The sequence below is a fragment of the Medicago sativa genome, chromosome 3 (genome assembly GCF_051527215.1).
Source record: "Medicago sativa cultivar Bolivia chromosome 3, Bolivia_mono, whole genome shotgun sequence".
Classification (NCBI taxonomy): domain Eukaryota; kingdom Viridiplantae; phylum Streptophyta; class Magnoliopsida; order Fabales; family Fabaceae; genus Medicago; species Medicago sativa.
In genome coordinates, this window is record NC_140751.1 from 82,829,016 (window position 1) to 82,851,006 (window position 21,991).

At 34.7% G+C, this 21,991-nt stretch overlaps 4 protein-coding genes across 6 annotated transcripts; 2 read left to right on the forward strand and 2 right to left on the reverse strand.

Moving 5' to 3' along the window:
* The first annotated feature begins 2,465 nt into the window (after positions 1-2,465).
* Positions 2,466-3,879, forward strand: LOC146941000 (protein MIZU-KUSSEI 1-like). The gene has a single exon (XM_085754794.1). The coding sequence runs from the start codon at positions 2,473-2,475 to the stop codon at positions 3,289-3,291; it is 819 nt and encodes a 272-aa protein (XP_085610920.1). The 5' UTR covers positions 2,466-2,472; the 3' UTR covers positions 3,292-3,879.
* A 788-nt stretch (positions 3,880-4,667) lies between these two features.
* LOC146941001 (putative glucan 1,3-beta-glucosidase A) lies at positions 4,668-9,906 on the reverse strand. Of its 3 annotated transcripts, none has more exons than XM_085754791.1 (11): positions 9,425-9,906; positions 9,227-9,310; positions 9,001-9,116; positions 8,181-8,300; positions 7,713-7,898; positions 7,333-7,491; positions 6,624-6,793; positions 6,367-6,522; positions 5,759-6,111; positions 5,001-5,180; positions 4,668-4,920 (listed from the first exon to the last, which is right to left on the reverse strand). In XM_085754791.1, the coding sequence occupies exons 2-11, from the start codon at positions 9,300-9,302 to the stop codon at positions 4,835-4,837; spliced, it is 1,602 nt and encodes a 533-aa protein (XP_085610917.1). In that variant the 5' UTR covers positions 9,303-9,310; positions 9,425-9,906; the 3' UTR covers positions 4,668-4,834. The 3 variants fall into 3 exon arrangements, with proteins under 3 accessions (XP_085610917.1, XP_085610919.1, XP_085610918.1); XM_085754793.1 differs by having other exon boundaries at positions 9,222-9,310; positions 9,425-9,606; XM_085754792.1 differs by lacking the exon at positions 9,425-9,906 and having other exon boundaries at positions 9,222-9,404.
* A 921-nt stretch (positions 9,907-10,827) lies between these two features.
* On the forward strand, positions 10,828-11,817 carry LOC146941002 (uncharacterized). Its single transcript, XM_085754795.1, has one exon. It carries the CDS (start codon positions 11,095-11,097, stop codon positions 11,716-11,718), a length of 624 nt encoding a protein of 207 aa, XP_085610921.1. The 5' UTR covers positions 10,828-11,094; the 3' UTR covers positions 11,719-11,817.
* Positions 11,818-11,967: 150 nt separating this feature from the next.
* LOC146941003 (ATP-dependent RNA helicase DEAH11, chloroplastic-like) lies at positions 11,968-18,712 on the reverse strand. Its single transcript, XM_085754790.1, has 3 exons — positions 17,730-18,712; positions 14,366-17,501; positions 11,968-13,372 (listed from the first exon to the last, which is right to left on the reverse strand). The coding sequence occupies exons 1-3, from the start codon at positions 18,576-18,578 to the stop codon at positions 12,162-12,164; spliced, it is 5,196 nt and encodes a 1,731-aa protein (XP_085610916.1). The 5' UTR covers positions 18,579-18,712; the 3' UTR covers positions 11,968-12,161.
* Between the last annotated feature and the right edge of the window lie 3,279 nt (positions 18,713-21,991).

Consider the following 21,991-nt stretch of genomic DNA (forward strand, 5'->3'; position numbering starts at 1 on the left):
TTTATGGTGGTGTGTGTTCTTTTCAAGGAACATTTTTTAACATAATGGGTCCCTTGCTTATAAAATAAGGGAACTAAAGAATAAAAGGGTTTGTTTGTGTTGTCATTTTTCAGCAATTGGGAAGGGAAAGGAGAAGACATGAGTGGAAAAACCAGACTAGAAAGCCAAAGCCAAGGCCAATAAATTTCATTTTGGCTTCTACATAGCACGCTTGGCCCCCAAAGTTATTTTCACATGATATTTGAAAACATATATGCGGGTGTATGTACTTTTAACCCCACACAAAGAAAAATATGTTTTCTTTTTGGAAGAGTAGGGTCTTATAATTGAGTAAAAGTGCACCCTTACGGGGCTGTATATTGTCGTGCATGAAGATGCATAATAGTATATAGTAGTTCTTTCAAAAAAAAAAGTATATAGTAGTTTTTTTTTTTTTTTTTTACAAAATTATTTAGTAGTTGTTGAACAGTTGTATATTTATATATAGTTGAAGTTTAATTTATTATTCAAAATCTAATAAAGGGATAAATTAATCATTAGATGATGGGTGGATTGCTGTGGTACGGAAATCTTCATTCCCAATTAGTTTATTCTCTCAATCATATAGAACAAAGCAATCAATAAAAAAAATGGCACCAAATTATTCACAAAATATTTATCATGATATGTATTGTTTTAGGGGCTTATAGTAGTTCCACAAGAAATGTACCCTAAAAAATATGAGGAATGATATTTTGACAATCAATTTCCAACAACTTTTAGTGACAACCTTTTTCCTCTCTTTTTATGAAACAATAACAATAGAGAGAGAATCCAGAAGTCCTAGCTCAACTGGCAAAATGCCGAAATTGTTAGGCCGGATGTCATGACCGGGGTTCGAACCCCGGTACCTCCACTTGTGTGTGTGAGTTTATAATGGCTTTGCCATTTCGTCTATCTACCAAAAAAAAAAACAATAGAGAGAAAAAGGAAGAGAGAGAATAAAAGTACAATGAAAGTATAAGAGATAGAGTTGTCACAAAAGTTGTTAAAAATGGATGTTTAAATATCATTTCTTAAAAAATATAGAAAGGATTAAGTAAAAAGTGAAGGAACAAAAGAAAACATGCACGAGCAAGCAGCGTAAAATATGAGGCATTATTGCATTGGTTGTGTCAGAATCCAAAGAGAATTGGTTTACACTAGATTAAGCATTGTATAGTTGGTGGCGGCTAAAAAAGAAATAAACTTCAATTAAAACTAATCAACAATAGATTCTTGTGGAAAAAGTGTAGGCTAGGACCATGAGGTCAACCGTAGAACACAATAAAGAATAAGATTAGAATCTAAATTTGAGTTATCTTCTTTGTTAAAAGATGTTTTTTCTCTAAGGTGAATGGTAAACCCTACCAAAAGTTAGATTAAGCATGTGTTTGGTTTGGCTTTTGAGGCTGCAAAAACACGTCTAGATACGATTGTGTTGTGACTTTAGATAATGGACTTGTAAAACTAGTGCAATTTTTGAGTAACCGTAAAAGAAAAAAGGTGAGGTGAGCATTCACTATTACTGAGTTCAAAATACAAATTGAATTAAAATCTCGTTATCTCCTATTTGTAGGTGGACAACCCTACTCGAAGAGATTTCCTAACAATTTGAGACAATTAATACAGCTTGAGATATTGTTTATAGTATCGTTTGTGCATGACAAAAATCACACTTCTTGCTTAGACTTACCCACTAAAGATATCCTACTTATCTAAAGTGAGGAGTGCAATTGAGAATATGAGAGCACAATATGAGTCTATGTAAGATCAAAATCGGAAATTGACTCTTTAAAAATTGGAAATTGTCTTGAAGAGATCACTCAACGATTCGAGACAAGAAATGCAACTAGAGATATTATTTATGGTATTGTGAGTGAGTAAGGCAAAAATCACACACTTCTTGACGAGGTTTACCTAGGAGAGATATCCTACTTATCTAAAATGAGGAGTCCAATTGAGAGAATTCTTGCAATATTAGGTTAGATAAAAATCGGAAATTGACTCTAACTTTGATATTTGATGATGACTTTACTGATTTTAGCATATATAGATTTAAAAAGAGATGGATTAAAGATTAAAATAAATTATTTGGATATTTAGAGAGAAATGGTTGGTTAAAATAGAGATGAAGAGAAATAAAAGACAGAAAGGTAGATAATAATCATTTTTCAGTAAAAATCACACTTCTAAGTTGAACCTCATGAGTTGCATATGCTATTATCACCGTACCTGATAGCACCATGGGTGCTCTCATAGCTAGCATTGTACTAAGCAAAAAGACAAAGAACTTTTAAATAAATAAAAGTGCAAACACTAATTAAAAAATGTCATAATAATTTATAAAGGGAATAATTATGCTGAAATTTTGCAACTGTTTCTTTTCAAAGTAGGTGCTTTTTAATTAAAGAGTACTTTATTAAAATAAAACTATTGCATCATAATACATACATGTACTATATAAACTGTCCCAAACCATACATAAGATCAAGTGCAAAACCAAAGAAAAAACCTGAAAACCAAGTAAGGTACCATAAATATATGACAATGGCCTACATCACCAAGGTTGGTAGTAGCAGCATGACCAATGGTGTAACCACAGTGGATTGTCAAAAACAAGTTCGATCATGGAGGCTTCTACGTTCACTCATTGAACTACTAATCCCTACTTGCAACTGCACCTTAGTAGAACAAGAACAAGACCAAGATATTAGCATTTCAAAACACTCTCACCAAAACTATAACAAATATCCATCATCACATTCTTCACTCATGACATCTACAACAATTACTGGCACGATATTCGGATACCGTAAAGGAAAAGTAAGTTTTTGTATTCAATCTAACTCAAATTCCACAAACCCTATTCTTCTTTTAGAACTTGCAATTCCAACAAGTGTTTTAGCAAAGGAAATGAGAGGAGGAACGTTGAGAATTGTGCTAGAAAGTGCTTGTAACAATAACAGTAACTTGTTTTCAACTCCTCTTTGGATTATGTATTGTAATGGGAGGAAAGTCGGGTATTCGGTTAAGCGTAAGCCTTCAAGAAGTGATTTAGAAGCACTTAACTTGATGCGGTCGGTTTCTGTTGGTACTGGTGTTATAAATGGAAAAGACATTTGTCAAGAAGATGATCAACTTATGTATCTTAGAGCTAACTTTCAAAGGGTTCGTGGTTCTTCTAAATCTAACTGTGAATCTTTTCATTTGATTGATCCTGAAGGAAGCATTGGTCAAGAGCTTAGTATTTTCTTTTTTCAATCAAAGTGACCTTGTTAGGAAGTCGTGTCCACTGCATTTTTTTTCTGAGGTATTGTTCGCTTTGGATCTTGAGTATGCCCTCGTGACTTTGTCCTTAAATGGCGTGTGAATAGGTTGGAGAGACAGGATGTTTATAAACTACTAGTATTAACCTTGATTCTCAAGTCATGTCTGATTTTTTGGTGATCCGGACCGGTTTCAATCATTCAACTTGATTAATTAATTATCCCTTTTTGAGCTATGCCAAGCTATTGTGGTCAATCATGGCTTTAGCAGACATGGCTTTATGATTGTTAATAGGTTTAATTTCTTTTCTTCTTTTTTTTTTTTTTTGTTTTGAAAATGTATTTGTACTTTTTTCTTCATTGGTTGTACTAGCTAGGACCAGATGGGGTGACAAATTGTGAGAGAGAGCACGCCAAGCCTATAGGCTTTTTTTCCCTCTCTTCTAATGGAAAATAAGAGTTGTGTTGTACCTAATAATACTTACAATTTCCATTTAGTAGTGTGTTTTGTTTGAACATTAATCACACTTGGATTTTACTTGTTGGCTATGTATGAACCTATTCTTACAAGAATACCATCAACAATTACCAACTTTCCTAGTGTTCTAATTTGTAATTTCTTTTCTTTCTGTTATTTTCATTTTCTTTTTCCTAAGAAATAATATTTCAATTCACCTTTGTATCACAATACATTTGTCGACGAAGTGTTAACTTAGGAAGAGTCTTTATTTGTAACTTCAAAGAAAAGAGTTCAAATCCCCTCAAATTGTAAAATGATCAATAATGTCACTTTACTCAATAACAATTCATTTGACATATAAAGACCAACAAAGGAGCTATTTATCTATTTATTTTTTGAATAAGGGAGCTATTTGACATGAGGAATTTTTTAACATGCATATTCAACCAAATAGTTTATCAAAGCGAGATTAGATTTCTTATTCTAAATGTTTATTGAATAAGAATTTTAAGCTATTTACTTGCGCCTTCTTGGAAGTTGCAGAAAGACAACTATGTAGGAAAATAATTCAACACATCATATCATATATGATACTTAAAACTTCTATGGATCTAATAGCATTTGAATATTTTAGCATAAATGACAACTCATAATATTCTTATTTTTTTACAGGGCATAATATTCTTCTTAGTACGTTATCACCATTAAGCAAAGCAATGTTGGAGAAATTGTTTATAGCATACAGCTTTAGCAATTTAAATTAGAATTCAAAAGACATCGCATAGAAAATTCAATTTGAGAGATCTATGATGAATTAATTTATATAATTCTCCACCTTTGTCTAGAAGTGGACAACACAAAATTAGTGGTTTTTCTGGATATGTATATCAAAAAATTTGTTTGTAAAATGACCTTGAATATCAACCCAACTTATAAGTTTTATTTGAGTGAGTATGCATAACAGCATAAGTGGTTCACATCCTATATCATTGCATTCTTCAATTTCCAATATAAAGTTAATGGCAGAGTGAAACAAAAAATCTTGAAACAGCTGCATCAAAAATGCCTTCAATCTAAGTAAAAGTTGTCACAAAAAGTAAACAAGACAAAACCAGGTGAAAGCCAATCCAAAGAGTCCCAAAGTGTATATATTCTGATTGTTGGGTGATAACCCTGCAAAATCAAACATGTAATTTGTTAAAAATATGACAACTATATCTGCAATAATGTGCCACCAAATCTATAGTCCTTACCTAATTGAAGATAGTTGTTCCTAATGTTCCATTCAAAATCCCAGTGCTCCCTGTCATTTTTTAAAGTCCAATAACACCAACCAAAGGAAACTGCATTATAGACGTCTAATTGTGCCTTTCCAAAGTCTTGATAATCTGTTAGGGATCCGCTTGTCACATCCCACTCATTCACCCACTCTCCTGATATTTGAGATTCAAATTGTGAATAAGAAGACACCGTTTTCAATCATGTATCAAATTTTATTAAGAATCGTAAGATACGTGATCGATAAAAAATGTCATTTTAATTAAAAACAAGTAGCATACATAAAATACATAAGTTGATTTATCATATGCAACTTCAAAATAATTCAAGTCATGAATCAAAGTGACAAAAAAACAGTTGGCTACACAAAGTTAAAATATTCAACCTCTCAAATAAAAAGCACATTCTATCATAATGAATAAAGATTCATGTTCGAAAATCGAAATAGATAAACACAACAATCTGTAACTATTGGTTTAGATTTATTTCAAACCGAGACACGACTTGAAATGACTCCTGTGTGTCATTAGATACTGTTAAATAACCATGTCTGAAATCAGACCATTTTCAATTTATGGCCACTTTAAGGAGAAGAAAAACATGACTTTACAAAAAAATGTATTACAGATTCAGATAATTATGCATTCAAGGATTTTCATGAAGTTGATTGAGGTTTATAACTGTGATGAATCTATTGTAGTGTCAAACAAAACTGAAAGGAGAATTGTCTTACCAATAAAAATTAGCGGGCCATTTGAATTGTTGAAGGCCTGCAACAGACCTTCCCGACTTTTGAATATGTATTGTACATTATCACCAGCACTCATATTAACAAAGAATGTGTCAAAGAGGTTGTAGAAATGCAAATCCAAAACTAAGTTGGTAGATCCTATGTTGGCTTGATAAAGCTCCAAAGGATCTGCATTGCCAATTCTCTGGCACATTATCACATAAGCTGTCGACGAATATTTCCGAACGATTTGGTAGCCTTGCTTGTAATAGGAAATTAAAATATCTAAAGAAACTGTGCCAGATGATGGTTCATTCAAAAGCTCAATTCCCAGCAAGGCAGGATGCTTTGCAAATCTGCAAATCACAAAGTCTATTCTGTAAGGTCGACAAAGGTTTGTGAAGCATATAAGCAAATGATATGTTACTCATACTGTAAAAGAGATGATTCAACATATTGACTGATTCTCAGTAGTAACAAGAATTGCGTTCAACAGATAAATTATGACGAGCAAGTAACTTTACCCTCTAATTGATATTCTTGAGTACATGGGAGTTGTTTACCCAATAATAAGAACTTCTACAAATATAGTTAGCACATCCAAAACATACCTAGAAATTAAAAATTCAATAACATGTAATGACTTTGAAATGTAATCTGGAGAAGCTGGCCAGCCTGTAAAACCATCTCTGCTTGCACTATGCTCCATTCCATTTTGGGAACCGGGAGCAGCATGAAGGTCAATAATGCATTTTATATCATATTCTCTGCAACATAATAATTAAGCACATTCCTCAAAAGGAAAAAAGAAGTTTCAGTTGTGCCGTAATAAACCCTGGATGATAAATACAGAGAAAGTAAAACCTACTGTGCCCATGAAAATGCATTATCTAGAGCTTCAAGACTTCCTCCAATAAATGGACTTGGAGGATCAGGATCAAAAGCAATCCACCACCCAACCGGTATCCTCACAGTATTTATTCCATGTTCATATAGAAATTTGAAATCCTCTACTGTAATATAGCTATTTCTATGTCTCTGCAGTTACAGAAAGCGGAACAATTAACTAGGAAACAAAATCTGCTATTTTGTTTTTCAATATTATGTATGGTTTTCACTAATAGAAAGTATATCGCATAAATCAATACAAATAAGTTGGAGGAAGTAAACAGACAAATTTGTGGAGACTTAGGGCTTGGATTGGTTTATTTGAGTTTACCTACGGACATAAGCACTTGTGAGACTATTTGGGAAAGCTTATGGAAACAGTTTATGATATTTCCACAAGTTGTTTTCATCTTATTTCCATAAACTCTCCAGTATAGCTTATGAAAACAGCTTGTAACATGCTCATAAGTAGTTTTCTACTTACTTTCAAAAACTCTCCAGGATTGCTTTGAAAACAGCTTATAACTTACTGAAAAGACGGTGAAAACTAGAATGTTTTAAACACATTATGCCTTTACCGATTTTCAATGTGATAGTCATAAAAGATAAAAACTAAATAATGCCTAACAAGCCTTAATTGTGACAGTAGATAACTATATAGAAAAATATTATACAATGCAAGAGTTTACCCTAAGAACATCTTCGGCGCTCTCATGTCCATAACCATTTGCTAACTGGTAATCTCCATGTAGGTTATTAGATACAATTATCATTTCAAATGTGGCTGAATTATCATCCCACCCTGGTACGCCTGGATAGTCTGCTGTAAGCTGATTACCAGTTGTAGCCTATAAAGATAGTGGTATAAGCAGTCATGTGAATCTGTTAAAAGTCTAAGATCAATATGGTTTGCCATAGTAAAGCAACTTCATATAACATCTTAAAAGTCTTTAAAATAATGTTAAATGATTTATAGAGAGACTAACATGGTGGAGTGTGTTAAAACAGCATTACATTTTTTATGGAACTAATTGACTTCCAATTTAGCAGAAAGCAAAAGGATAAATACCTGCAGATAGGGTCCATTCTTTATCTTGATGTGAACCTTATTTTTCTCATTACGCTTAACTTCAAATGTCTCAGACGTTGAAGGCGATTTTGCTGTTGCAGAGACAGTGCAGCCTCCACCGTCACATGTAAGAAATGGGCCTTGATTGGTACGGAATTGAAATTCAGATTCAGATACTCTCCACAACTGCAACAGGAAAAAGGTCAATCTTTTTATAAAACTTCAAGTTCTTCACACATCACTCTAATAACTTCAAATTAAAATCATATTGAAGTTCACAATCAACAACGTTTATACATTCAGAAATTCAACTGATTTAGGTATGAAACCGTGAAATGGATAAAGTAAGCACAGGAAATGGACTGACAACTAGACACATAATCCTTAATCTGAAAAAATCAAATCGTAGCAACATATAATGCTGGATAGAAAATTAAAATATAAGACAATAGTAATTTTAGATCTTACCCTGAATGTTTCCCATGAAGATGGGGAATCCCTGTCAACTGTCACATTCATTCCTCCCCCATTGTCTGCAGATACATATTTCTGCAATGTCACTGACTTAAGCTGCACTTCTGTCCCATCCTACATTTTGTACATATATCATCAACACATTGATCATCCAGATAAGTCAATTTAGTCCCACAACGAGCGAGGTGGTGTCATTATAATCTCTGGATGTATCAACATTACTAAAATATCCCTAAATGTATCTTCTGTTAGTAATTTCGTGCACAAATTGACTAAGGGAAGACACACATCAACAACAACAACAACAACAACCAAGCCTTATCCCACTAAGTGGGGTCGGCTACATGGATCAAATGACGCCATAGTGTTCTATCAAAAACCATATTTGGATCCAACTCATTGACCTCTAAATCTTTTCAAATGGTTTCTCTAATGGTTTTCTTAGGTCTTCCTCTACCTCTTTTAACCTGACTCTCCTCCATTTGATCTACTCTTCTTACAACGGCATCTACGGGTCTTCTCTCTACATGTCCAAACCATCTAAGCCTATTTTCTACCAACTTTTCTACTATAGGTGCTACCCCCACTCACTCTTTTCTAAGGGAAGACGCACATGAGGACCAATTTAACCAGAAAACATGTAAGAGGACCAAATTGACTAACAAAAAACACATTCGGGTATGTTTTTGTAATTTTGATACATTCAAGTTCTGCAGTGACGACGACTCACACATTCAAGAACCACATTTAATATTTACTCAAATAATAAAGTATCTTGCTGAAAATTGAGGGAAACAAATGTAAAGTAACTCACAAGCATGTCTCCATTGGCAATGCCATCAAACAAAGAAGGTTTGATCCAACCTTCAATAACAAGCCACCCTCCGAAGTTCACTCCTCTAACTTTAAATCCACCATGTAACCCCTCCACTTCAAAGAAACAAGAACAATCAATTCAACAAAAAAGAAACAAATGAGATATTAGATTCATAACATAACATTGTAATGAAAACATTGAAGTTAAACAGAATTTACCTTACCTGAATATACTCCAGAAGTGATGAAAAAACAAGACAGTAAAAAAATGCATGCCCATTTGGTAAAAACAAGTCCCATCAAGAATGCTAGCACCAAGAAAGCGAAAATGCAGAATCCATCATAGGAAAAAGAATGTAATGTTGAAAACCGTATTCAATGAAATGAGGATGAAAAAATAAATAAATAAAAAAGAACCGAACCTTGTGGAGTGGGAAGAGTATAAAGGGAAGGGAAAAGTGTCTCAAAAGGGAAACTTTGCTTGTGGGATTCTTTCTTCTAATAATTAATTAAATAAAATTAATAATAAAAAATTGATTAATTACGAATGTTAACTTTCATTATCATTAGTTGGACTTGAAGGAGAAAAAGAAGAGACGGAAGTAGGAAGGACAAGGTGGTTAATATCTTATCTAGATCTTCAATGGTGGTTGGTGGTGGATAAGGATTGAGATCTTAGCATAGTATGATTATGATAGTACTATTGAAGGGACTAATTTTCTTTCTCCTCTGCAATAGTTAGTTAGTTAGTTAATAATGCTAATGCATGCAGTTAAGGAGAATAAAAATGCACTATGCATTTTTGAACTTCTTGCCTTTTCCAATTAGTTGAAAACATAAATTTTGTATGACTTGTCAAGGCATTAAAAAGTGATGATTCTAAGTAGACAAATGCTATGTTGTGCATTGATGTTCGACGATTGTTCAAAACTCTAATCAATGTTGGTTCGACAAAAAATATAGTCAAAGTAAATTATGTAAATAATGCATATTGTCAAAATGCGACATGTATTTTGGAACGGATGAGATAATAATTGTGTAAACATATTAAAACAAACAAGAATCTCCTTTCTCCTCATTTCCCCTTCTCCTCATGTCCTAAATCATTCATCTCAATGGTAAATCCTTCTTCAAATAACTTTTTATATACTCACGAATATTATATAATTAAACTGACATTGACATTGGCATTTTAATTTGTGTATTTTGGTACCAGTCAAAGACTAGAAAAGCATCCCCTCAAAAAAAAAAAAAAACTAGAAAAGCATGAAATAGACTTGAACGCTTCTCATTCTTATTCTCATGTAGTCTAAAAGCAAGTTGCAACTTGTCCAAAAATATATGTTAGTAGTTGATTGATGTCGGTTTAGTTGATAAGAAATTGACTTATATCTCGTAAAATTGAGGTTTCAACTTTCGTTATCAACACAAATACCTTTTTGCTCGATAATTTATAAGTACATATGTCAGCGCTCTATGCGTATTGAAGTTTATCCTAACCCTTAAATTCAACTCACCTAAATTTAATTTTATCGACAACAAAAAAAGTTGGTACACTGAGAATAAAACAATTGATTACATGACTCAAAAAAATTGAGGAAAAGCTGAGTCAATTCACAAGGATGTTCGTTCAATTTATGAAAGTCCAAATTTTACGGGATATATTTAGACAAAAGATTTCATGTTATGAATTAAAAGAAAAATGAGGTTGAAGAAAGAAAACATGTGGCGTGGCTTTAGTTTTATAATGAGATAGGAATCTCTCTCACTACTAGTAGTAATTTAATCTATATAGTTGAATTGATCCAAACTTGCAAGCAAGGTATTTTTCGAAGCATCAAAATCAGAGTTACTTACAAAGCAAACATATTCCTAATCACAAAAATTACTGCCTCTTCATCACGCTTTCTCCTTATGAATTCAATGCTCCCACACAACTACCAAGTCCATAACCTACCACCTTTTTTCCTTCCACGCCTTAAACTGCATATCTTCCTTTCTTCCTTGAAATATTCAACATTAGTCCATTAAATTAACCCATAACTGCATCTGTACAAACTTCATCATTCATCATAAAAAGATTGAACTTTTAATGGGTGGCCAACAAAAGAAGATTAGTCAAAGAACAAGGAATCATGTTATGGGTTTCAAAGTTTCTCACAAGCCTGCAGGGTTTGACCTTATGCAGAACTGTGATCTTCCTCCTCCTTCCAAGGTTTTTCTAGGTTCAGATAAGACCGTCATATTTTCCATGAATAAGGTCTGTAACATTTCAGGCAAAGAAGAGCAAGATAGCAAACAGTATGGTACTTACCAGCTCAAAAATGGTGATGCTGAAAAGGATAACATGGAGCTTCTTAAAGCGCTGGAAGAATCTCAAACACGGGCCAGAGAGGCAGAAAAGATGGCTGCAATTCTAAGAAAAGAAAGGGATGGACTCTCTATTGCTTTGTTGGAAGAGGCCATGCAGTTGTTTGCTTGTCGCCAACAGATGAGAATGCTTGAGCTTCAAGTTTTGAAACAGCAACAACCCCTTTGGCTGCAGCAACAACCAGCAATGTCAATGTTTGGTTGCTACGCCAGATCTTCAGAGGGAGCTGTAGGATTTCCCAATGAAGATGGCCACAATGAAAAAACCACTAGTGTTACATGGGTTCTGGCTTTGATTTTTTCATTGGGAATTGGGGTTGCCACTGCCCTTGCTTCGGGATACTAGTCCTGTTGCTATTGCATATCTGTTATTGATAGATGAAAGATGGTCTGTATATACATAATTTTGCTTTATATTAATACTAAAATATAATTTCTTTACCAATCCATTGTGCCAAACGAGCATCACAATATTGGTTTACTACCATTCTGTGCAACAGTTACTTATTTACGCAGAATACCTTGAACGGTCTTAATAGATGATACTGTGTAGTTGTTTGGTAGCTATATGATACTATGTATGAACAGCCAGAAAAGACTCAATCGATGCAACTTATATTAAACAAGTCTCGTTTACAGAATGGGTACAAAGTAGTACCAACTGCTGCTATATATACATTAGTTCGCGCGCACACATATATATATTAAATTTACATTTTCATCCATCTATGTACATAATATTATTATTTACCGCTATACTAAACTTTAAATGACCACACAAATAGCGATTTATATGGTCATGTGTATAGTTCTCAAATGATCATAACATTCATCACTGCTTGTAAAGATCTCCAAGCAAACCCAGCAGACATGTTTTCCGCACTTGCACTCAACATGATTGCACCCATCTATCTTCTCAATTATTTGACCACAAGCAAAACAGCTCTTGACTTGTTCTTTCCCTTTACACCACTCCTTCAGAGATGAGTCTGGGTCATCCTTGAATTCTCGATATCTCTCGCATGAAAGGTATGGATGATACTCTAAGTGGCACTTGGTACATGTCTCTGAATAACATGCCCCACAAACAAATGGCTCACTAGCTGTGTCGGAATCGGCAACTCGGTAAACTGAGGGGCAGTCAGGAGACGGGCAAAACCTATAAGTTCCCGAACTCGAAGCTACAAAAGCTCCCAAAGAAGCCCTGAAAAGTTCGTCCAACTTATCATTTGAAAGGAGAGTTCTAAAATCTGTAAGCAAAATAGGATCTCCACAGCCTTGGTGAGCACAACATATTGGGAAACTGCCTTGGTTCTTGATAGCAGATTCACATTGCTCCACCAGACACAACCGGCAGAACAAATGACCACAGCCTTCAAGTTGATATCCATCCTCAACCTCACACAGGCAAATTGGGCAACTAGGTCCGGTATCAAGTCTCTCAACTAAATGATGGCTTGAACGCGCAATCTCCAGAGTTATTTCCTCCACTCTTGGTTTCAACTCCTTGTTACCATGAAGAAAGATTATTTGTTGGCGTGTGTTAAGTTCGAGATCAGCCCCAGGTACCTTCTCTTTTAATCCGTGAAGATCTGGCCCAAAATTCTTAACCACTTGCTTCATTAAGTCAGAAGGTAGGTCCTTCCCTCTCAGAGAGATTACTAACTGCTTTTTTTCATGGAGGGAGAGTAGAGATTGAATTAACTTCTGCTGAGCCAAAGCAATCCTGTTGGGTGAACCAAAAATCCGTAAATTCAGATTTTGCCTGTCAAAAATAATGTAAGTTCTTGTCTCTTGCTGTATAGAGCTTTTAAGATTAAAGCCATCTCTGGACAACATGAGCTGTAGAGCTGCAGGAGTGATTCTGTCATGGTCAATGACCTTCCCTCTCGACAATTCTTCCAGAGGTCTCCTAACTTCTGCCACAGTCTTTGTGGCATTGGCTGTTATCTTCAATCGGTGGGAACCGTTGGCAGTTCTGTTTAGGTTCCACTCAAGACCTAATCAGAAAACCGTTGATCGTTGATTGTCAGCAGTCAAATTGTGATAACAAAATGCAATTAAATGCGTCTCATAATCACAATATAAATAAGCTTCCAACAAACCATGGATGGCCAATTTGTCAAATTTAACTTCCAAAATTTAACATAAATAGCTATATAGTGCCTATGAAACATTAACTTGACCCACTGTCCATGTTAAAAGCCTCAACAGTGGTCAATTTTACAATTGCGCAGCAAAAAAAATTTACTAGCTTTAAATGGGTGATATAAGATGATTTATCCGGTAGAAGAGATTTAGTTCAATCTGAGAGGTTGGTTTCGTAGAAATAGCTCATTCTTATATGTGACATTTAAAAAATTGCAAAGTTTTTTAAAAATACAGCATAAATTTTAGATCAATTTGAGAAGCTAAAATAAGTAGTGATTGAGAACAAAAAATAGATGCAATAGATGACGTTACAGAAACTAACAACCAATATAAGGATGATTTATTTTGGACAAATATCCTTAAATACAAGTTTCAAAATAGGTGCTTTTTATAATTAATTGTAACCAAACAAATAATAGTGCTTCCACTTTACAAAAAGTTCAAAAATGAAAATAACTTTGTACACTACCTTAAATCTAAATCCGTATATATAATGCATATATAATGCATCAACTACGAAACAAGTAAAAAAAAAAAAAAGAACAAACAACAAAAAACACTACTACTCGTTTCACCTTTCATTATCCAAACCTGTTTCACCTTTGTTTTGGGAAAGAGGGGGGAGGGGTACGAAAACAACTGCTAAAGTTTAACTGGATACAAGAAATATTATTTATATTTAAAAAAAACACACAATTGAACAATAGACATAGGAAAATCAACATTTTTTAGGGGGGAAATATTAAGTGGCAGCCATATATGTAAATAAAATGATCTTTTAAAAGGGCATCAACAGATGAATTACAAGCATCTAAAAAATAAGGAGTATAGTCATGAAATACCTTTTAAATTGTTGAAGCTTGTGAGTATTTTTTCCAGTTGTTCCGCAATAACATGATACACTGGAGCGGGAAATATCAAGGAACTATGAAACAACTGCTCGCACTTTATCTTCTGCCAAGAAAGACATCCAGGTAACACCTTTCCTTCAATTTTCTCCAGAGCTTTTGCTGCCTCTAAATGTAATCTTCCATCAAAATTAATTAAAGCTCTCATGAAAGAATCTTTCGGCTCAGGTGGAAATACCTGAACACGGCAAGAATTGATGTGAGGGTTTATTTTGGGAATTAAGGGGGAAATTTCTTTAAAGAGCGACTCTTCGCAAGCACTGTATGACGGATTTCCAACAGCATCACCCCTCACCAAGAAAAAGTCTAGAATCCTTCTACTTGTAGCAGTTCTTAGTACATCCAAAATTTCAGTTTCTAGAAGTTCTTTGTCAAGCCCACTTATCACAATACTGTCCATGGACTTATTACTGAGTACACTGCGGACATACCTCCCTCCGATTGCAAGGTTATAAAAATCTCTCAAGATAAAATCAACATCATTTTTATCACATTTAACTATACCAAATCCTCTGCTAAATCTACGAGGCCAATAAATTTTTGCTTTCACTTCAGGAAATGAAAATGTTTTATCCCCTCCAATAACTGAATGTGAAGGAAGTATTTTCAAGGAGGAGCCGCAAAACTCCTCTCCATCCAGCTCTGCAGCTCTTTTGGCAGCATCAGGGGACGAAAATGTTATCTTGCCCCACTTTTCTCTATCCTCAACATCCTTTGCCATGCCCGGGAACTTGTACACTGCACATATACAACCTGAGGTATTCTTCTCCAAAAACGTCAGGAGCTCCTTATCATTAATTTCATTTATGTTTGGGTGACACACATCAACACTCAATGAATGCTTCTCAAGTTCCAAATGCTTTATCTCAGCACCAGACCCAAACAATGCTATAGGTGATGAGGAACCTGACCCATGATACAAACATTTTTCCATACATTCAGTGCGTAACCTCTTTTTCTCATATTCTAAAACATCATTCACCATCATACTAGCTGTATTCATATCATGTGAAGTGGCATATAACTGGATGAGATTCTCATCAATATTTACTTCAACAAAGATTCTTTCATCCATACAAGCTTTCCTAATACGTGAAGCAAGACCAAACATATTACCGTTGCCTTTCCCACAAAATCTCTTGAGAAGAATAGTTCCAAAACCAGTCAATGTCTTCGTTTGTAACTTCCTCTCTTCCATCTTGGATACATCAAACAAGGGAGGAGGTTGAAGGCTGTATAATGATTGAAAGTCAACAGCACTCACACAGACCAAATATTCATTAGACACTGAGAGAAGCTCACCAAAAACTACCCAACTAGGCCGCTGAGCAAATACAAGCAAGGATGAAGATGGATGAAGTTGAACATGTTGCCCAGTTTGGGCTACTTCATAAAGTTGATTGCGTCCAGAGAACATGGCTACATTCTCAGCAAGTGAGGATAGTATAACCTTTTTCAAATTCTTATCATGAACAGAAGGCGTATGAGGGTTCCAACGCCAGTAACTTGGAACAACAAAGCCATGTTCACGCTCTAGGAAAGATTCTAACTCCAAAACTGTGTCTTGGCATCTCCTCATACATTTGGCATTGATGCTGTTTTCCCAACACCATTTATTCCTCCTTTCTCGAGGCTGAGCTTCCCATTCCTTGTATACCGAGAGAAGAGTAAAAAGGTCACCATCAGGATGGCAAAATTGCACTTTGAGACAATCAGATCTTTGTTTGTCACCTTCATTACCAAATCTGCAAAATATGTTACTAGCATTGGGCATCGTGGCAGCAAGGACAATGCCTTCTCTACCCAAACCTAGTCGGAAACAGCCAAGAATAAGTTTACCATGCCTAGGTTCAATCCCCATTCTTGCCAAGTACCTACCTTCATAAGTTAGCTCATGAACATTGTTGTTCAGTTTAATGAATCCTAATTGAATTAGATTCCTGATTGCCATCTCAATAGAGCTGGGGCTTGGAGCATCCACAAAATCAAAATCCTGCACATTCTTCACCCCTAGAGCAAGGATCTTCAAAACTGCTACACCAAGATGAACTCTTCGAATCTCCGGTTCTTGATTTAGTTCCATAGACCGATAATCAGCTTCTGAGTACATCCTATAGCATCTGCCAGGCTCAGTCCTCCCAGCACGACCAGCTCTTTGATTAGCAGAGCTCTGGCTGATCCAGCAAACCTTAAGTACATTCATCCCAGTGCAAGGATCAAATCGGCAATCTTTAACCAACCCAGAATCAATCACATACTTAACACCAGGAATTGTAATTGATGTCTCTGCAAGATTCGTCGAAAATATCACTTTTCTTTTTCCAGGGTATTTCTGGAAAACATGATATTGCTCTTCGGACGAAAGTTTCCCATGCAAGGGCAGAGCGACTGCAGATAGGGCTTTAAAGTTTTCGCAGGCCCATTCTACTTCTACCTGTGAGGTCAGAAAGGCAAGAATAGCTCCTTCTTTCTCTGTTTTGTGAATCTCGGTTGCCAGTTTGACAACATCAAAAACATATGGGGCCAAAACAGCAGAACCAGAATGTTCTCCATATTCAGAGGGAACGTACCTCACTTCCACAGGGAAGTTTCTCCCAAGCACATGGAAAATTCCACAACCATAGAAATAATCAGATAGCTGTTTAGCATCAGCAGTAGCAGACATGATGATAAGCCGCATTTCAACCCTCTTACAAAGTAAATTCTTTATCAACGCCAACAGTAGATCAGTATTTAAGCTCCTTTCATGTGCCTCATCAACTATGATACATGAGACCCCTGACAAATTCCTATCACTCATGTACTGCTGCAATAAACAGTGATCGGTCATGAATGCTATCCTGGAATCATCAAACTTCTGGCAGGATGAAAATGTCGAATAACACTGGATCGAATTATCTTCATAACACCCTTTACTTTCTTCCTGAACCCTTTCAGCCAATGACTTGGCAGCAATCTTGCGAGGCTGAGTGCACACAATTGTCTCATCAGCCCCAATGCCAGAATCCGCGAGAAACTGTACTATCTGAGTACTCTTCCCAGAACCAGTCTCTCCAATCAACACTGTAATCTGCACATATACTACTCATAAGAACAACCACAAAAATCAAAATAGCAACATAATCAATAGCATCTACCAGCAAAAACAAAAACAAAAAATATCTCACACAACCTACAAATACTAAAGTCGGAAACTAATATCGCTTCCCAAGATCACGTAATCGAATTACAACAACAAATACAATCAAAAAAAAAACATTTTTTCAAGCATCTATAAAAAAAAAAAAAAAAAAAATACCTGTTGATGATGAATTTGTTGAAGAATCTCCCTCCGGTAGGCATAAATGGGCAATCCTTCTTCGAGTCTACGCCGCTCCCTAACAATGAGGCTATGAATCTTACCCCAATCAAAACCTCCACCAAACCTAAACACCGGAAAAAAATCATCGCCACTCCCCACTTTACTATCCTCTTCCAGATGCTGCAGAATACACTCCATAGCAAATTCGAACTCCTTCAATCTTCTCTCAATCAAACTCTTCTCCTCATCAAGCCCTTTCTTCATCTGAATATTCTGCTCCTGCACTCTAATCGGAAAAGGCTTACCCAACAAACTCGCAACACGGGAAATCTCCTTCGATACACGATCCCACTCCTCCACCCACTTCTTCACTTCCTTCCCTTCCATCAACTCCTTCACATGGCTTGCAAAAACCCTTCTGAGACTCCCTTCTAGTTCAACCGTATCAGAAGGAACCATAACATTTGAAATCAACTCCGGCGTAAAATCATGACCTCCAGAAATCCTCGATTCCCAGAACCAAACAACAGCATCACGAGCATCAGTCCATTGCAGAAAATTGAGCGACGCAGCAACACCGTCGCAGGGGTAGAAACAATAATTATCAGGATTGGGTTTACACTTACCGATCAGAGGGTCTACATCGTCGCGGTTGAGTGCACGACGGCCGAGGTGGAGCTTGAGGATGAAATTGGGAGGACGATGAGGTGGATTTTGCTCCGGAGGGCGGTCGAAACGGTGGTTGGAGTAGAATCCAGGTCTCCGGTGACGGTAAACGGGACAGGCGGAGTGAGGTGGTTGACGGTGTAAATGGGGGGTGTGGTTGGTAGAAAAAGTTTTCTTCATGGTGAATTGATTTTGCGATGAAAAACGAAACCCTAATGAGTAATGCGTTACAGTCAGTATGTGTGAGTTGATCTTAAATATTTGGGTTTTCTTTTCTTGGTATCTACTCCTTCCTATTCCTACTGGTGCTGGTTAGTGTAGTGTGACCTTATTTTTCTCACCTTTAAACTTCTTTGCTAAACGACAAACAAAGGATATATGGTTTTGTAGTGTCTGAATGTATTCTCACATTTAAAATATGAGCTGTCAAAGTAAATATACTATATAGTAAAGGTATTTTATGAATCAGTTAATTAAAAAAATGGTATTATAATTAATTTGATTGAATGTATTATCAACCCAAATAAAGTTGTATTGTTAGTGTGTACAAATTAATTTTTTAACCAAAAAAAAAATTTAAACATTTGTTTATTTTGCAAAAATCAAAAGGGAAAATATGGTGTATTAATTTAAATTTGAGACAAAATTGAGTTTAGGTAAAAAAAAAAAAAGTGTAAAAGTTTAGGTTGTTTACGAATTACGTAATTTATGCATGAGTTGTATAGGTATGACATGACTTTGAGAAACTATATGATAATAGGTTATGGAACTTGTGAGTTTCTTCTTAAAAAAGATCACGAAATGTGTGCTTAAAATATTAGTTAGCAAAACGTTTTTAAATATCACGAGTTTTATTTTCTATGGATATCGTGATTTTTGGAGATAAAAATTAAGTCAGCGTCTTTTTAAGAAGTTAAAAGATTCTTGTTAATTGGTAGAAGTAAGCTTTAGGATTTTTTTTCGCACTTCTTTTATTAATTAGGAGGGAAGAATTTACCTAAACTAAATCTCGCCTAGATCGGTACCTTATCACGCCTAATCCTTTGTTAACTAGCTTAAACCATAGTATTTTTGGCCCGTTCCTAAACCACAATATTACTTATTCCCGCATTTCGGTTACACTCCTTGCAGCGTATTTTCATCGAGAAGGATCGCATACCTTATTTCGCTTAATCTTACCTATTTTTGATGTATTTTTATTTCCAAAATTTTCACAAGGTATTTAACCGAAAAGGAACACATATCTTATTTCGCTTAAATTTCGGTTACACTCCTTGCAGCGTATTTTCATCGAGAAGGATCGCATACCTTATTTCGCTTAATCTTACCTATTTTTGATGTATTTTTATTTCCAAAATTTTCACAAGGTATTTAACCGAAAAGGAACACATATCTTATTTCGCTTAAATTTCGGTTACACTCCTTGCAGTGTATTTTCATCGAGAAGGATCGCATACCTTATTTCGCTTAATCTTACCTATTTTTGATGTATTTTTATTTCCAAAATTTTCACAAGGTATTTAACCGAAAAGGAACACATATCTTATTTCGCTTAACATTGCTTATTTTCCAGATATTTTTACTGGAAAGGTGCACATGCCTTGTTTTGCTTAACTTTATCTATTTCTGATGTATTTTTAGTTCCCAAGTCATGATATTATCTCATAGAAGTATTTGGTGGTTGTTTTATCTTTTCTATATGTTACTTACTTTTTGGTTCATTTTGTACATTTATTTCTTGTTCGGGTTTTTTATTCGTTTTGTGTTTTGGCTTACTCGAAGTTGATTTCCTCCCATTAACATGCTTGGTCTAAATTTTCACAAATATAATCGTCTCATTGAAGGAACATCATTGTAGTAATTATGTTTTATAAATTTTTACACTTTTTGGCTTGCTTATGATATTATCCCTCTGATTTACTTATGATATTATCCCTTATACATCTATTTCTTGAAGGAACATCGAACACACTTTTTTATCATTTATGATATTATCCCTTTTTGGATTTGTTTATGTAGTAATTTTACTTTTTGGCTAGCAACAAATGATATTATCCCTTTTTGGATTTGTTTATGTAGTAATTTTACTTTTTGGCTAGCAACAAACTCGTGCTAAGCATGAGCTCGTGCTCCGAATTTATTGAGCGTTGAAGCACAGATTATATGTTAAAACGTAATTGTAATGTTATCTGTATTTAAAAATAAGAAGAAAAAATTAATGATAAAGATGACTTTAATGATAAAAACATTGAAATGGTTATTATTTTTTTAGGAAAACATTAAAATAGTTGCTATTAAATATTAAAGAATGGTAGACTGTAAATATGTTAAAATATTATAAATAATAAATATCTAACTAATAAAAAATATCTAACTAATAAAAAAGATGCCGTTAACGACTCCCATATGTTTTGTACATATTACCAAAATTATATCTATTTTATTTTTGCATATAAACTTATAAATAATAAATATGCATCATTTTTATGATTTTCTTTATATATTGTATCAAAAAAAATGATTTTCTTTATATTAAAATTTAATTAGTATATTATAATTATTGTTATTATTATTACTAGTGTATTTATCCAGCGTTTGTCGGATTAGATATATAATTAAGGATGGCCGAAATTTGAGACAAGATCGAGTGTAGATATAAAAAAGAATAAAAGTGTATGTTGTTTACGAGTTGCGTAATTTACGTATGAGTTGCATAGATATGAGACTTTGAGAAACTATTTGATAGTAGGTTGTGAAACTTGTGAGTTTCTTCAAAATGAACATGAAAGATGCGCTTAAAATACTAGTTAACAAAACCCTTTTAAATATCACGAGTTTTATTTTCTTTGGACATCATGTTTTTTAGAGATAAAAATTAAGTCGGCGTCTTTTTAATTAAGAAGTTAAAAGATTCTTGTTAATTGGTAGAAGTTTGTTTTAGGATTTTTTCGCACTTCTTTTTATTAATTACGAGGGAAGAATTTATTAAACTAAATCTCGCTTAAATTGGTACTTTATCATGCCTAATCCTTTGTTAACTAGCTTAAACCATAGTATTTTTGGTCCATTCCTAAACCACGATATTACTTATTCCCGCATTCCAGTTCCACTCCTTGCCCCATTTCGCTTAACCTTACCTATTCCTGAGGTATTTTCATTGGGAAGGGCCGCATGTCTTATTTTGTTTACCCTTACCTATCCCCGAGGTATTTATCGAGAAGGATCGCATGTCTTATTTCGCTTAATCTTACCTATTTCTGATGTACTTTTATTTCCAAAGTATTCTCAAGGTATTTAACCGAACATGATCACGTATCTTAGCTTATTCGCTTAACCTTACCTATTTTCGATATATTTTTAATGAAAAGGTCCACATACCTTGTTTCGCTTAACTTTATCTATTTCCGATGTATTTTTATTTCCCAAGTCATGATGTTATCGCATAGAAGTATTTGGTGATTGTTTTATCTTTTCTATTTGTTATTTTTTTTGGGTTCATTTTGTACATTTATTTCTTGTTCGGGTTTTTTATTTGTTTTTTGTGTTTTGGCTTGCTGGAAGTTAATTTCCTTCCATTAACATGCTTGGTCTAG

Excerpts from the sequence above, each read along its gene's own strand:
- LOC146941000 (XM_085754794.1), top strand. The coding sequence starts at position 2,473 with ATGTACTATATAAACTGTCCCAAACCATACATAAGATCAAGTGCAAAA.
- LOC146941001 (XM_085754791.1), bottom strand. The coding sequence starts at position 9,302 with ATGGGACTTGTTTTTACCAAATGGGCATGCATTTTTTTACTGTCTTGT. Across the intron at positions 7,899-8,180 it reads CTTCATGGGAAACATTCAGG|TTGTGGAGAGTATCTGAATC; the intron begins GTAAGATCTAAA and ends TTCCTGTTGCAG. Across the intron at positions 5,181-5,758 it reads TGGCCCGCTAATTTTTATTG|GAGAGTGGGTGAATGAGTGG; the intron begins GTAAGACAATTC and ends CTCAAATATCAG.
- LOC146941002 (XM_085754795.1), top strand. The coding sequence starts at position 11,095 with ATGGGTGGCCAACAAAAGAAGATTAGTCAAAGAACAAGGAATCATGTT.
- LOC146941003 (XM_085754790.1), bottom strand. The coding sequence starts at position 18,578 with ATGAAGAAAACTTTTTCTACCAACCACACCCCCCATTTACACCGTCAA. Across the intron at positions 17,502-17,729 it reads AACAAATTCATCATCAACAG|ATTACAGTGTTGATTGGAGA; the intron begins GTATTTTTTTTT and ends GTATATGTGCAG. Across the intron at positions 13,373-14,365 it reads AAGCTTCAACAATTTAAAAG|GTCTTGAGTGGAACCTAAAC; the intron begins GTATTTCATGAC and ends TTTTCTGATTAG.